General features: G+C 31.6%; 1 protein-coding gene across 1 annotated transcript; it reads left to right on the forward strand.

Annotated features, from left to right (window-relative positions):
• The first annotated feature begins 8,145 nt into the window (after positions 1–8,145).
• On the forward strand, positions 8,146–10,785 carry LOC112784162 (AAA-ATPase ASD, mitochondrial). Its single transcript, XM_025827285.3, has 2 exons — positions 8,146–9,207; positions 10,048–10,785. Exons 1-2 carry the CDS (start codon positions 8,179–8,181, stop codon positions 10,435–10,437), a joined length of 1,419 nt encoding a protein of 472 aa, XP_025683070.1. The 5' UTR covers positions 8,146–8,178; the 3' UTR covers positions 10,438–10,785.
• Positions 10,786–15,355: the final 4,570 nt, after the last annotated feature.

The raw sequence follows: 15,355 nt of genomic DNA on the forward strand, positions 1-15,355 counted from the left end.
GATTTGTCTCATAAAAACTGCTGCTGCTGCTATTTTTTTTGTCTCATGAATTCTGTTTCTTTAGCTACTTTTGAATTGTTTCATTTTGGATGACTGTAATAACTCTAGATATTGTTGCACCTTTGGTAGTTTAGTCAGTACTTTGCACTATGGACTAACTCTTTTCTGCAGGATGCAAGAATTTGTTTTTGTTGATCTTGCTTATTATCCACCCTTGATGACAAAAGGGGGAGTAATAGCAATAGGAGAATAGATCTTAGTACTTCTTTTGGGATTTTTGCTGCATTAATACTTGAGTTTGCATGCTGAATATTCTTTGCTGCATTAATACTTGATTTCACATGCTGAATCAGTTTGCTGATGGTATTAGCTTGATGTTAGGCTGATTATGTGATGTTGCTTATCTGATATCCCTTAGCCAAAATAAAAGTATTTTAGCTCTTTATTGTGCTATCTTTAAGATCAAAGAAAAACAGGAACAAAGAGGAAAGCACAAATTCAAGGGGAGCTAATCTTGAAAAGAAAAGGGGGAGCAACATAAAAGCAAATGACAAAAATCAAAGGGAGTTTCCATACCTTACTCAATTTATTTCCTTTTTGATTATTGCTTAAATCATGTTTGTCATCAAGGGGGAGATTGTTGAGTTAAGAAATTAACTAAATTAATAAGTGATGACAAACATTATTTTTGGGCAAAATAAATAATTAGTGTTGATTATTTATATCTACATATTAACTAATTGTTTATTGTTGCAGGCCAAATGTTAATAGCCCAAATGGAATAAAAAAAGCAATCAGCAAGAATATTGGGCTGAAAGCAAACTTAAAAGCCCAAGCAAAAGCAAAGAAAGAAGCCTAAGAAATCAAATCAGGCCAAACAGGTTACATGAACTAAACCGATCCAAACCTGTATCCATCCCACAAAGCTTCTCTTGTAAGATTGAATTCTTCATTCCTCCAAAATGTGCAACGTATCTCTTCTCTCTGACCAAGTCAAATCAGCTTCAGAAAAGTAAGAAAGAGAACGAGAGTGAGAGAGCTTCTTCACCAAGCAAAACACCAAAGAAGCAAGAGAGAGAGTGGTTAAGCTTGATACACAGAAATCTAATCAGAAAATCCAAACCAAATCAAGCTTAGGTTAAAGGTAATCCATCTCATCTTGCTTGCATCAAATCTTCTTCTCTTCTTCCCAACTCTCTGCTCTATCTGAAAATGGCATTCAAGGGAAAGTTGTTCTCTGCCCTATTCTGCTTCACATCTACAGTCACAAGTGATACTTGGGGACCAAGTAGTTTCTCAATGGCTAAGATCAAGTTGACCATGAGAAGATTTCTATGGTTGCTGTTTCATGGCTTTCGGTCAAGATGACGAAGTCAGAAGAAAAGTTTCCTCTCTAAGGATTAAGGTGAAAAAGTGTATCTGTGGGTTGGTGAAGCTCAAGGCTCAAGGTGTTGAACTTGGAAGAAGAACCAAGCAACATGCAAGGAGATAAAAGAAGCTTGCTGTTCATTCAGATTGCAAGGAGAGAAAACCAGAGTTGTGTGAGCTGTGTTCTGTAAAGAAGTTCCTCTACTTGGATAATGCTTTCTTTCAAAGAAGCATTCGGCCAATACTGAAGAACTCAAGCTGAGGTTTGCAAATCTGGTTTTGCACATAGCAAAGAGGCTGTTGATGAAGTCAATCTCCTTCATGTTTTACTGATTATAATGTACTTTTCTATGTTTATCTTTCTGTAATTTCTTGTGAGAAAAGGCATTGTGAGAAAGCTCAAGTAAAAGCCATGAGTGGAAAAAGACTGAGAGATACACTTGAGAGAAAAGCCTAGATTTATTTTCTAATTTCTTTAGGTTGGTTAAAGTCTTGTATCTTGTACCTGTAAGGTATCCCTTTCTTAGTTGGGTTAGCACTAAGAGTAAATAGTTAGGTATTAGCATAGCCAATGTCAAGTTCGGTTAGAACTTGAGTGTGAAAGGATTGGGTCAATCCTGTGAAATTGTTGTATGTAATACTGTTAACTATAGTGAAATTCTTCCACAGTTGTGGAGGAGACTGGACGTAGGTTGCATAGCACAAGGCAACCGAACCAGGATATATGCTGGTGTTAGCTTTTCTCTTCTCTGCTTTGTTCTGTTTTCTGATATTCATGAGACAAAAATAAATTGTCTCATAAATTTCCGCTGCTGAGTTCAATCAGAATCAGAACTGCAAATTTATTTTAAAGGGTCATAACAGCAACTTAAAAGGAAGGCATAGATTCAACCCCCATTCTCTAAGCCTACCACAACCTTCAGAGATGAATTTAGGAATTTCTTATTTTTGTAATTGGTTCTGAGTTTTGTCAATTGTATTTAAAGATTTTTAGTTCTAAATTTTGTTAATGGAAAAAGAAGAAGAAGATTAACTTGTATTTGACTGTTCTTGGTAATTAGATTTATGAATTTTTAGTTCTTGTAAATTGGAGATGAATTTGGGGATTTCTGATTCTTGTAATTGGATCTGAGTTTTGTTAATTGTATTTAAGATTTTGTAGTTCTGAGTTTTGTTAATGGAAGAAAAAGAAGAAGAAGAGTAGTAAAATGTTTGGGAAAAGGGGAGCATTTTTGTCATTTAGAATAATATTTTATTCAAAAAGGCGAATTTAGTATCAAATGAAATGTTGGGGACAATTTTAAATACAAAATAAGGTTAGAGACGATTTTGATTTTGATTCATAATCTTAGAGATCAAAACAGTACTTATTCTTATATTTTTTAATCGAAAATTAGTATACATACCATTTTTTATATATTTTTCATACAATTTATTTTGGATGAACTTTTTATATTATAATTGTATTTAAATATTTTTATATATTCTTATTTTAATTCGACAAACCAAAAACTAATCTATTCTAAATTAGAGCTCTACTTAAGAGTTTATTATTAATCGTCAATAGATTACTGTACATATACAAGGTAGAATTTGAATTACTGCATGCGTAAAACATTCAAACTCTTAATACTTATCTAAATAGATTATTAAATTAATGACTAAATTACCCAAATTGGTGAATTAATTATTGAAAAAGTATAGAAAAATAATGTAGTCAATAATGGTTAAAAAATAAGGTAAATTTAAAATTAAAAATCAAATTTTTAATTAATTAAATAATTATTATCAAATTTTAAAATTTAAAAACATTAAGATTAGCACCTAAACCACTACGTACAATTACACATTCACATATTTTACGTTTTTCACCCCACCATCCCCTCAACGGCTTCGGTCTCTCCCGCAACCGTCATCATCGTTGCCGCAAAGGTCTTGACACCGCCGCCCCCTCAATGCCGCAGTAGTTTTCTTTCAACCCAGGTAGTGACGCCGTTTTGCATCCCCTCACTGGCATCAATCTCTCTCGCAATGGTCATCGTCGTCGCCGTAAAGCTCTCGCCATCCAACCACTGTACTACCTCTCCCTTCACGATTCGCAGCTCTGCTAATCAACCTTTTTTGCCGAATTTGGTGATGCCTGGATTTGGTCCCGGGCAAGCAAAGCTTCATGTGATGCCAATTCATCCATTCTTGGCAATGCAACAACAACGTTCTCCTAATGAGATGGGGTTCGTGTTGCCTAAGGGTGAACCAAATATGGAGCATATTCTTGAACATTATAACTTGTCCAGTGGCTCATACCGCCAAGATCTCATGAGTCGCATGCCTCTTGGACCTCATATGCGAAATTTCATTCCTTTATTCTTTCTCTAAAGGAAATTCATAATATACCGGATGGTCATTTTAATAGGTATACGGATGGTTAATTTAATTCTTATGTGGATAGTTATTTAATTAGAATTGGTTTAGTTAGATACAATTAAAATATGCTGAATGTTCAATTTACTAGATATGCGGATGATTGATGGTTATCCTTAAGTGTCGATGAGTGTCATTGTTGATGAACCAGTGGTGGTGAGAAGGATCCCAGCGGCGACGATGGGAGCTGGTTGGTGACCAAGCAACGACGTAACGGCAGAAAATTTGGGGGAGAAGCTGGTGTTTTGGTAAATTAGAGTATAATGGTTGGTTAAAATTTTTGAATTACTGAATGAGATTTTTTGGTTGGGTAATTCGGGTGGAGTGTATTTTTTTTTTAAATTTTATTTGGCCAAATTTTCAATCTGTAGTTTACATTGTTCAAATTTTCTATTGTCCATTTAGTTGAGCCGTTAATTATTAGTTGTTAATTCTATTCTGCCATCTTTCTCCCTAATGTTTGAACTCTAATATGCAGAATTCGTTATCGTTTGCTTGCTATTGAGACTATGAAGCACGGATACTTCGCTGAGTTATTGTGTCTGACACATTTCAGACACGATACTCACCGACACTCATCTAACGTGCGTGTCTGCTATGTCCAACCGTGTCTTAATAAAAAGGTTTAATTACTCTGCAGGTCCTTATAGTTTCACCGAATTTTCAATTAGGTCCCTATACTTTTTTTCATTTCAATTGGGTCCTATACATTTTTTTTTCAATTTAGTCCTTGTTAACGTTAAACGTTAAAAAAATGTTAGTAAATTGTGAAATTACTTGTATACCCCTAGGGACCTAATTGAAAAGAAAAAAAGTATAGGGACCTAATTGAAAATTTAGAAAAATTATAAATATTCAATGAAAGACATTCCTATAATCCCTTTTATTTTATCACTATAATTCTTTTTCTTATTCATATACAAATTGTACCAAAAATACCTTCTCTTTATTTTTTTAACTTTCAAAATACTTTATCTTAAGAATATACAAAAAAAAGTAATGAATAAAATGAAACAGAAATAGTAGTAATAAGTATAATATAAAATTTAATTTCCATCACCCAAGTATTTATTATGACCAACATAATGAAAGAACTTGCATATGGCATATAGTAACAAGAACCATTGATAGAATAATAACTAAAATTGTTTACAAGAACTGAGTTCTATATAGTTCCTCAAATAAGAAAACCAATTTGACTGACAAAAACTCAAAAACAAGTATATTGAAGAAATGAATTTTTCTTATGGTAACAAGAACCAATAGAAAGAAATCCCTAAAGGCTGCTTGCTCTAGCATAAACAGATATTCTATCTCCCTTGAATATGATCTTTGCCATTGCAACTGATGCCAAGTGACGCACAGGCCGTCGAGCACCAAAAGTGAGCAGGGAATACAATGCATCCTCACAACGTCTTTGCCACAACAAAATATTTTCCTAGAAGATATGATAAATTGTAACATCAGAAAACACACTAAGATTTTTAATGGAAACACAAATCAACAACAACAAATAATATCAAATGAATAGCACCAAACCTTAATTAAAAGCAAATTCTCAAAAGGTCTTTTGCTAATACAGTCACCGATTTTTCACATAAATTAAGACCATCAACTATTCCAGAAAAGGCATTTGCTACATCAGTTTTGGCTTTATTACCATATTCAACAGCTATTTCCTTTGCTTTATGAAGCTCCAGAACCAAACTCAATGCAAGAATCAAGAATTTTACATATTTGGTATCCTGTCCTTGATTTAAAATATTAGCACCACTGCTTTGAAGAAACTGTAAAATATATGCAACGGATCCACTATTAAACTCATACCAGAAAATTGATGCAGGAATACTAGTCAGTGCAGCAATGAGTTTAAAATAACTATTATGGACTTAACAAAACTAATATATAACTCAAACTAAAATATGCTGCTTCCAATATTAAGAGTTCTTTTTTATTTGTCTTATTTATTTATTTACTTTTTATGAAAGAAGAATAAGAAGAATAATACAAGCAGTAACACACATTGCTCATTGCTATAAAGGTTTTGCCTCTTTCCTACTCCACAAAACCAGCAAACATGGTTAAGAAAAACTAATTGAAGCTTGTATAGCAGACCCAATAAAGGGACTAATGAGTAATCCACTAATCCTAGCTCAAATTGGGGGCGCAAAGCATCACATAACATGATATGAAATCAGATATTAAGGCATGAAGTAACAAAAAATATTTATCATGAGAAGCTTCACGTTTTCAATGGTTAGTGTTACTTCAAGATTTATCATAAACTTGCCACCATGATGTATGTCTATGGTGAAATCTGAGTCTCCTATCACTACAGGTATTAAAAACAGAAACATAATCCATTTAAAAAAACATCATCACAGCCACAACAATCAACATTCAAGAATAAACACAATTTATCATTAGCAAAATTAATTTATATTTCAATTCCCCCTTTAACAAAATCCATGCACAGAGATATCCATATTGTAAACCCTAAATCAACCATTATCAAAACAATCCAAAAATTAATCCCAGAAATAGATATTCAACCAATGTCATTTTTATAAAAAAAAAATAAAATTAGGATACACATCAACTTTTAAAACTAACAAAAGAAGCTTTTTTTCCTAACCTGTTTTCAGAGAGAACGTTCGAGTGCAGAGAGATGGAGCAGACGCACAATGCGGGGACGGGAGGCCAGGTGCTATGAGGCTCTGATCGATACGGCAGAGCGACGGTGATAGGCTTCACCGCGACGGACAGCGACGAGAACGCGCTGACCACCTCCGAACGGAACAGAGTAGAGCAGAACGGTTCACAGGGAAGGTGGCGACGGACGGCAAACCACCAAGCGTTCCTTGCAGAAGGCCCCAGCGACGGATGTTGACGACGGCCCGAAAGAGGGGAAGCAGAGGACGACTTAATCGCGTTCTCCACAGAGAACCTTAGGGTTTCTTTTTTTACTTGTGATAAACTGCAAGGGGTGATTTGGGTATTTTGGAATAATGCATGTTTCTTTAGCTAGCCGCTCCAACCAAATTTAAAGAATATTCATTTTTTACCAAGAATATTCTGTTAACTTTAATGTTATACACACGGCAGGGACTTAATTGAAAAAAAATTTCACGTATTGGGACCTAATTGAAAAGAAAAAAAGTATAGGGACCTAATTGAAAATTCGGTGAAACTATAGGAACCTGCAGAGTAATTAAACCTAATAAAAAATAAAAAATTCTTTGTCAGACACGCTTAAATACATTTAAATACCATCACGTATTAGTGTGTCCGTCTTATTCTTAATATATATTTTTAAAATAAATTTAAGAATAAAATACATAAATAAATCAAGAAGTCACTAATATTATCTAATATTTTATATTTAATATATATGTATATCTTCATGTCTTATAAAATTTTAAAATTTATATATTATATTGTGTTTTGTGTCCGTGTCAGTATCCGTGTATCAATAAATTGAGGACAATCAATTACATACGTTTATTGCACTTGCACACTCTTGTCAAGTTGATTAAGCAATCTATAGTCGGTGTATACGAGACAATTTAGTAAGCACACATATAATTCTTTTGCCGACATATGGTAACGCATAATATAAACATACTAATCAAACAAGAGTAAAATTCTAAATTCATTTTCAATTTCTTACTTAAAATTTTACTCCTCAAGTAAAATATGAAAACATTCAAAGCATAACTATCAGAAACGAACGAATAAATAATTCAGTTAAAATATTAAATTACTGGATTAATTGATCTTTTTAATAAATTAATTTTCTTGACCAAACTATTCTTCAAAAATAATACATATTATTGATATAATAATTTTATTTATTACTATAAAATACATAAAAATTTAAATTAAATATTTTATATTATTATTATGAAAATTGATGAAATAAGTATTTATTAATATATATAAAATTATAGTAATTATATTTTAATTAAAAAATAAATAATATGTTATTTTAATATGCATATTATATGTTAGAGAATAAATTAGAATCAATTTAAATTAATTAGTATCGTTTATATTTATATAGAATATCTGTATATTAATTATAAGATTGTATATTTTTATTATTTTAATTTTTCTAATATCCATATATATTCTTATGTATTATATCTTTTCATTCATTCAATAATACACTCTTTATATTACTCTCCCATTTCTAACATTATAAATAGAAAAGAAATGAAATTTAAGATAAGAAAGTGTGATTTTGTGGACAAAATAAAAATAAAATGCTTGGTGCCCAAGTTACACGCGTGGACGCGTGGTGACGTATATGCCTTGTTCATATAGTAATACTCAACCTCTATAAAAGACAAGTCCCTAAAGCTTTCTCAAAAAGATGAGGAGAGTAAGATGAAGACAAGAGCAGGAGACACGATGTTTGGTCAAATAGGATCCATAATTGCTTCATTGATGTTTATTTGGGCCATATTCGAGAAATTCTTCCCATTCCAAATCCGAAACCAAGCACAAAAACATACTCTAAGGTTGTTCTCTTTTGTTTACCCCTACATCCAAATCACATTCAATGAACTCATTGGTGATAGACACATGAGTAGAAGTGAGGCTTATACTTCCATACAGAATTACCTTTCTTCCAAGGCCACAACACAAGCTAAGAGACTCAAAGGTGACATAGGCAAGAACAACCAAACCCTTCTTCTTACCATGGATGACCATGAAGAAGTGTGTGATGAGTTCAATGGTGTTAAGCTTTGGTGGGTTTCTGGCAAAAACGTTGCCAAATCCCAAACTCTTTCTCTACACAACAATTTAGCGGACGAGAAAAGGTACTACAAGCTTACCTTCCATAAACACCATAGAAACATGGTTTTAGGAACATATCTTAATCATGTTATGAGAGAAGGTAAAGCGGTTATGGTTAGAAATAGGCAGAGGAAGCTTTATACTAATAGCGGTTCGTTTTGGAACCATGTTGTGTTTGAGCATCCGGCAACGTTTGAAAGCGTGGCGATGGACGAGGAACTGAAGAAAAGAATCATTGACGATTTGGTAACGTTTAGTAAGTCAAGGGAGTTTTATGCAAGAATTGGAAGGGCCTGGAAGAGAGGGTATTTACTTTTTGGTCCTCCGGGAACGGGGAAGTCGACGATGATCGCGGCGATGGCGAATCTGTTGGGATATGATTTGTATGATTTGGAACTCACTGCTGTGAAGGACAACACAGAGCTGCGGAAGCTGTTGATTGAGACATCAAGCAAGTCCATTATTGTGATTGAGGACATAGATTGTTCACTTGATCTAACTGGTCAGAGGAGGAAGAAAATGGAAAGAGCGAAGGAAGATGAAGAAGAAGAAGAAGATGATCAACGGAAGAAGAAGCAAAGTGGGTTGAAAGAAAGGGATGTTAAGAGCAGCCAGGTTAGCTACATTGCAGAAATACTTCAATTTTTCTTAGCTTAGTGAAATAATTAACAAACTACCTGAATTCCTGAAATGTTGTCTTTATTTTTAATATTTTTTATTTTTAAAATTTTGTGAAAGAAAAAATAAAAATAAGATGTGAAAATAAAAAATTTAATTACAAAGTTAATAGTTGAAAATAGTTAAATAATTTGGTATGTTTAATTATATTATCGGTTAACGGATTACAACTATTAATATCATATAAAATTAACTGTACTTGAGTTTTCACTAAATTAAATCCAAGTCTATCTCGCTTTAAATCTAAACGTTAGTTAAGGTGAGTTTTTTTATATATAAAATAAATTATTTTAAAGTAAAAATATTATTATAATATAAAAAATATTATTTAAAATATAAAAATATAATTTTTATTACTAATTGCATATTTTAATTGTAAAACATGATTTTCAACGTGAAAATAATATCAAATAAAAATGACAAATTTAGATCTAATAAAATATATTTTTTATTCAGACTAAATTTTAAGTTTGGTCAGATCTTGGCTTACGTGTTTGATTTTTTTTTTAAACGAGTTTTTTAAGTATATATTAGATGAATGATTTTATTAGTATATAATTTTTATGTATAATTTCGGTAGTTATTTCATTTTTACTCGCTTAACTATGTTGTATATATCTAAAATCTATATCAAATATAATATTGTTATTTTAAACTTTTTAAAATTTTGACTATTCTGTTAATCTTTTTTTTCATAAAATTATTATATTTATGTGTCCTATCCGAATTGTAATGTACTTGGTACTCATGATGATATTTGTGCAATCAATGTAACAGGTTACACTCTCAGGGCTTCTGAACTTCATTGATGGATTGTGGTCTGCATGTGGAGGAGAGAGGCTAATAGTTTTCACTACAAACTATGTTGAGAAATTGGATCCAGCATTGGTGAGAAGAGGGAGAATGGACATGCACATTGAATTATCATACTGTGGATTTGAGGCATTCAAGTTGCTGGCCAAGAATTACCTTAACATTGAATCACACCATTTGTTTTCAACAATTTCTGACTTGCTCAAACACTCTCAAATCACACCAGCTGATGTTGCTGAGCACTTTATGCCCAAACCTGCTTTTGGGAACAATCCAGACCTTTATTTGAAGGCTTTGATTCAATCACTTGAAGAAACCAACTTCAAACAGAACAAACATGCAACCAATACTTAAAAAGATTCTTTTAACTATGTTATATATGGAGCAATTCATTGACCAGCAACAGTAATAGATTCTTAAATCGAGCTTAGAATCGACGGCAGACTAAAGGCACAAATTAGAGGCAAAAAGGGAGCAGCTTAGTGGAAGGGAATGGATGAGGCATTCAAAAATATTTACACTTTTTTTTTTCAATTTTTTATCTGTTTATGTCATTGGAAAATTGTGGAACTATAGAGGTCCTGTTAGGCCTGGATTTTGCTGAATTATTTTAGTGGCTATATGTAAAATAACTAATATAGTTGAGGACCTAACTTAAAATCCAATAGATATGTGATAAAATGATGATAAAGTTGAACAGAATGAACCAGAGCTTATCATTTGGGAAGTTGATATCATATTATATGCAAACACTGAACTGTGAATGGTTAAAACTTACAAGTTGTTTAAAAGACAGTGACCAAAAACAGGGTTGAAAACACACACAATGCAAAGAAACAAGAACTAATATTGCAGTAGGAAACATCAAAATGCATGTATACTTGGATTTTCTCTCTTTAAAAAATAAAATAAATAAATTCAACAGTTTTGAAAATAATAAGAATAAAACCTGTTATTATGTACTCAGATTTGATTATATAGAAATAAATATATATGCGTCTTTTTTTTTCCTAAATGGATCACTATCCTTTTTTTTCCAATTAAGAAGTCGTCTTAATAATTTGTCTTCTCGTATTTCTTTTTGAAGGATAACTTATTTTCAGTGTTATACATACTGGACCAAATCATGAAGTTATAAAGAACATTAAATCCATTAGGCCGACAAATTCTATTTTTTTGGGAGTTGACAAATATCTGAAACTCCGTTTTTGGTCAGAAAATGTGAAAAACTCCATACATTTGAAGGAATTTCTTATTTATTTTTCTTTGTTGGGCCTTCCTTTTTGTTTACTCATGGACATGGCCCGTTCCATCTACATCCATCAGACAAATCATTTAACAAAAAAAAAAAAAGAAAAAGAAAAGAAATCAAAGCGAGACAAAAAAAAATCTCTAAAGTGAGAAAATTAGTAAAGTTTTAAACTAATACAATCAATTGGATTGGTCTATGATGCACGGACACTGATACAGATACGGGACACGCTGACATGCAAATTTAAAATCTTACATGACACGGGAGACGCATACATATAAAATATAAAATATTTTTTAGATTAATTGTAATGATATTTTGATATTTTATTGATATTAACATATAAATTAATTTTTTAATTATTTTTAATATTTTATTTTAATTATGTCAAGTATTTAAAATATTTTTTATTTTAATAAATAATAATATACACTATATCTAAATTTATTTTAAAAATATATGTTAAGAATAAGACTGGACACGCTGACACGTAATGATATTTAGGTGTGTCCGGAGAAGAATTTTTTATTTTTTATTAAGACACGGTTGGACACAGCAGACACGCGTGTCGGACAAGTGTCAGTGAGTGTCGTGTTCAAAATGTGTCCGATACGCAGACACGACAACTCAGCAAAGTGTCCGTACTTCATAGGGATTGGTTGACTGGTCAACTCACTCATCCGCTTAAAAAAATGTCAAGGGTTTAAATTCTACATTATATGCAAGCAATTTATTAGCTAATGACAATCAATAAGTTATAACTCAAATGACATAGTCTTTTCATATTCATCTAAGAGGTCGTAGGTTCGAGTATCCCTATCTTTAGTAAAAACTAAATATCTTTATTAGCTAACGACAAACCCTTAAATAAAATTTATTTTTTGATAGATTAATTCTTGATCTGTTAAAATTAAAAAATACTATAGGCAACAAAAAAAATAATACACTAATTATCTTTAAATTTCTAACTGTCATTAATTGAAATTTTTACTATTTTAATTTAAAGATAATTAAAATCTTGCTTTATTATTTTATCATGTTCTTCACTTTTGTGAGCTTTATCCAATAACCTTACCTTGATTTAAAATTCAAAATCAATCAATGTGAATGCATGGATGCTTTGAATTTGTATCAACTCCCAGAAATTCCAATTTGGTTCCCACATTTCTTCCCCGCTTCCCACCTTTCTAAACGCCAGTTAACTACTCAACTATTTGATGATGATAAATTTTTTACAAAATGGAAACGAGAGTGGATACCTAGAATTTAAGAAAATTTTTTTTGAACCACCAAAAAAATAATATTTTTTGTTATAAATATATTTGTTATGAATGTTTTAAATTGTAATTGTATTTTAAATTTTAAATAGATAGAATCAGTTAATCTAACTAAGTCACCTAGGAGTTAGACTTTTAGCTATAAATAGTTTCTTTTTAGAATTCTATGTACACACCAATTATTAATAAAATCATCTCTTATTCTCTCTATTCTCTTTTATCTTTCTTCCCTCCTCAAACTCTAATCTTTATTTTCATAACACGTTATGAGCACGAGTTCTATTCTAAAGCTAAATATGGATATTCTTCACATTTCGCTCAAATTCAATAATGAAGAAGTATGTCTAGCTGACAGTGCTTTAACGCATACAATACTTAGAGATAAAAGACATTTTATCTCTCTTGTTACAAAGAAAATAAATATAAGTACGATTGTTGGTAGTGCAAAAATAATTTAAGGCTCTGAAAGAGTTACTATAGTATTGTCTAAAGGAACCAAGTTCTTTATAAATAATGCATTACTATTAAGTAAGTCTCATAGAAATTTAGTATGTTTTAAAGATATTTGCCAAAATGGATATCATGTAGAAATTGCAAGAGAAGAAAATAATGAATATCTTTGTATTAAAACTATAAAATCAGGAGAAAAATGTGTCTTAGAGAAATTACCCGCTCTCTCTTTTGGTTTGTACTATACCACTATTAACAATGTGAAATCATATGCCATAGTAAACCAGAAGTTTACAAATACAAATATATTTACAATTTGGCATGACTGGTTAGGACATCCAGATTCAATCATGATGAGAAGAATCATCGAGAATTCACTTGGTTATCCTCTAAAGGAACATAAAATTCTTCAATTTAATGAATTCTCATATGCTGCTTGTTCTCAAGAAAACTTAATTACAAGACCATCACAAGAAAAAATTAGGATTGAGTCACCATCTTTTCTGGAATATATTCAGGGTGATATATGTGGGTCCATTCATCTCTATGTGGGCCGTTTAAATATTTCATAGTTTTAATAGATGCATCTTTATGATAGTCCCATGTTTGTTTATTATCAACTCGCAACATGGCATTTGCGAGATTGCTAGCTCAAATAATTAAATTAAAAACTCATTTTTTAGACTATGTTATAAAGACAATACGTCTTGATAATACTGGTGAACTTAGATCCCAAATATTTAATAATTATTGTGTGTCAATTGAAATTATGATAGAAGAACCTGTTGCTCATGTACACACTCAAAATAGTCTAGTAGAATCATTAATTAAGTGCCTCCAGTTAATAGCTAGATCATTACTTATGAGAACTAAGCTGCCTGTTTCAGCGGGGACATGCTGTTTTGCATGCTGCAGCACTTATACGCATCAGACCAATAAGTTATCTTAAATCCTCCCTATTACAACTAGCTTACGGTCAGGAGCCAAATATTTCTCATCTTAGAATATTTAGATGTGTAGTTTATGTCCCAATTGCTCCACCACAACACACAAAAATGGGACCTCAAAGAAGATTGGGGATATATATTGGTTATGAATCTCTGTCAATTATAAAATACTTTGAACCCGCGATGGGTAATTTATTTAAGGCAAGATTTTTTTATTGTCACTTTGATGAAACAATTTTTCCAAAATTAGGGGGAGAAAATAAGCAGTTAAAAAAAGAAATTACATGGAATACATTGTCATTATCCCACTTAGATCCTCGCACTAGACAATGTGAACTAGAAGTATAAAAGTTAATTCATATGCAAAATATTGCAAATCAATTGCCAGATGTATTTACTAACCTAAAGAGAGTAACCAAATCTCACATTCCAGCTTCAAATGCACTAGTAAAAATAAGTGTCTCAGAAGGACAAACTGTTAGTGCAAATGAAAGCAATCCATGCCAAAAGCTTGGAAGACCAATATGTTCTAAGGATAAAAATTTCCGAAAAAGAAGAGAAATAGTTAATCATGATGGTTATAATATGGAGACAAGTACTCAAAAAAAATCCAGAAACATAAATATTGATGAAACCTCTGAAGAGGTTCAGGTACCTGAAAATGAAGAGATCTCAATAAGTTATATCACTATCGAAAAAATATAGAACCGAAAGAATACTGTTGTCGATGACGTTTTTGCTTATAATATTGCTGTTGAATTAGTAAAGCAAGATGAGGATCATGAACCAAAATCTATCAAAGAATGTAGACAGAGAGATGATTGACCAAAATGAAAAGATGCATTTCAAGCTGAATTAACTTTTCTTAGAAAATGTTAAATTTTTTGTCTTATAGTCAAAACACCTGAAAGTATAAAATCAGTGGAATACAAGTGGGTTTTCGTGCGCAAACGCAACGAAAAAATGAAATAGAAAGATATAAAGCATGACTAGTAGCACAAGAATTCTCACAAAAACCTGGTATTGACTATATGGAAGCATATTCTTCTATGGTAGATTCAATTACATTAAGATATCTTATTAGTCTGACAGTGCATGAAAAGCTTGACATGCGTCTAATGGATGTTGTTACAGCCTATTTATACGACTTAATTGACAAAGAAATTTATATGAAAGTTCTCAAAAGGATTCAAAGTGCCTAAAGCATAATAATTCTCCAAAAATTTGTTCAGTAAGACTTCAAAAATTTTTGTATGGATTAAAACAATCTGAGCTTATCACTACAAGATTTTTGTTTATTTGTGGAGGTTTTTTCTCCTATTTGTGGAGGTTTATAACCCCCACCA

The sequence above is a fragment of the Arachis hypogaea genome, chromosome 20 (genome assembly GCF_003086295.3).
Source record: "Arachis hypogaea cultivar Tifrunner chromosome 20, arahy.Tifrunner.gnm2.J5K5, whole genome shotgun sequence".
Lineage (NCBI taxonomy): Eukaryota > Viridiplantae > Streptophyta > Magnoliopsida > Fabales > Fabaceae > Arachis > Arachis hypogaea.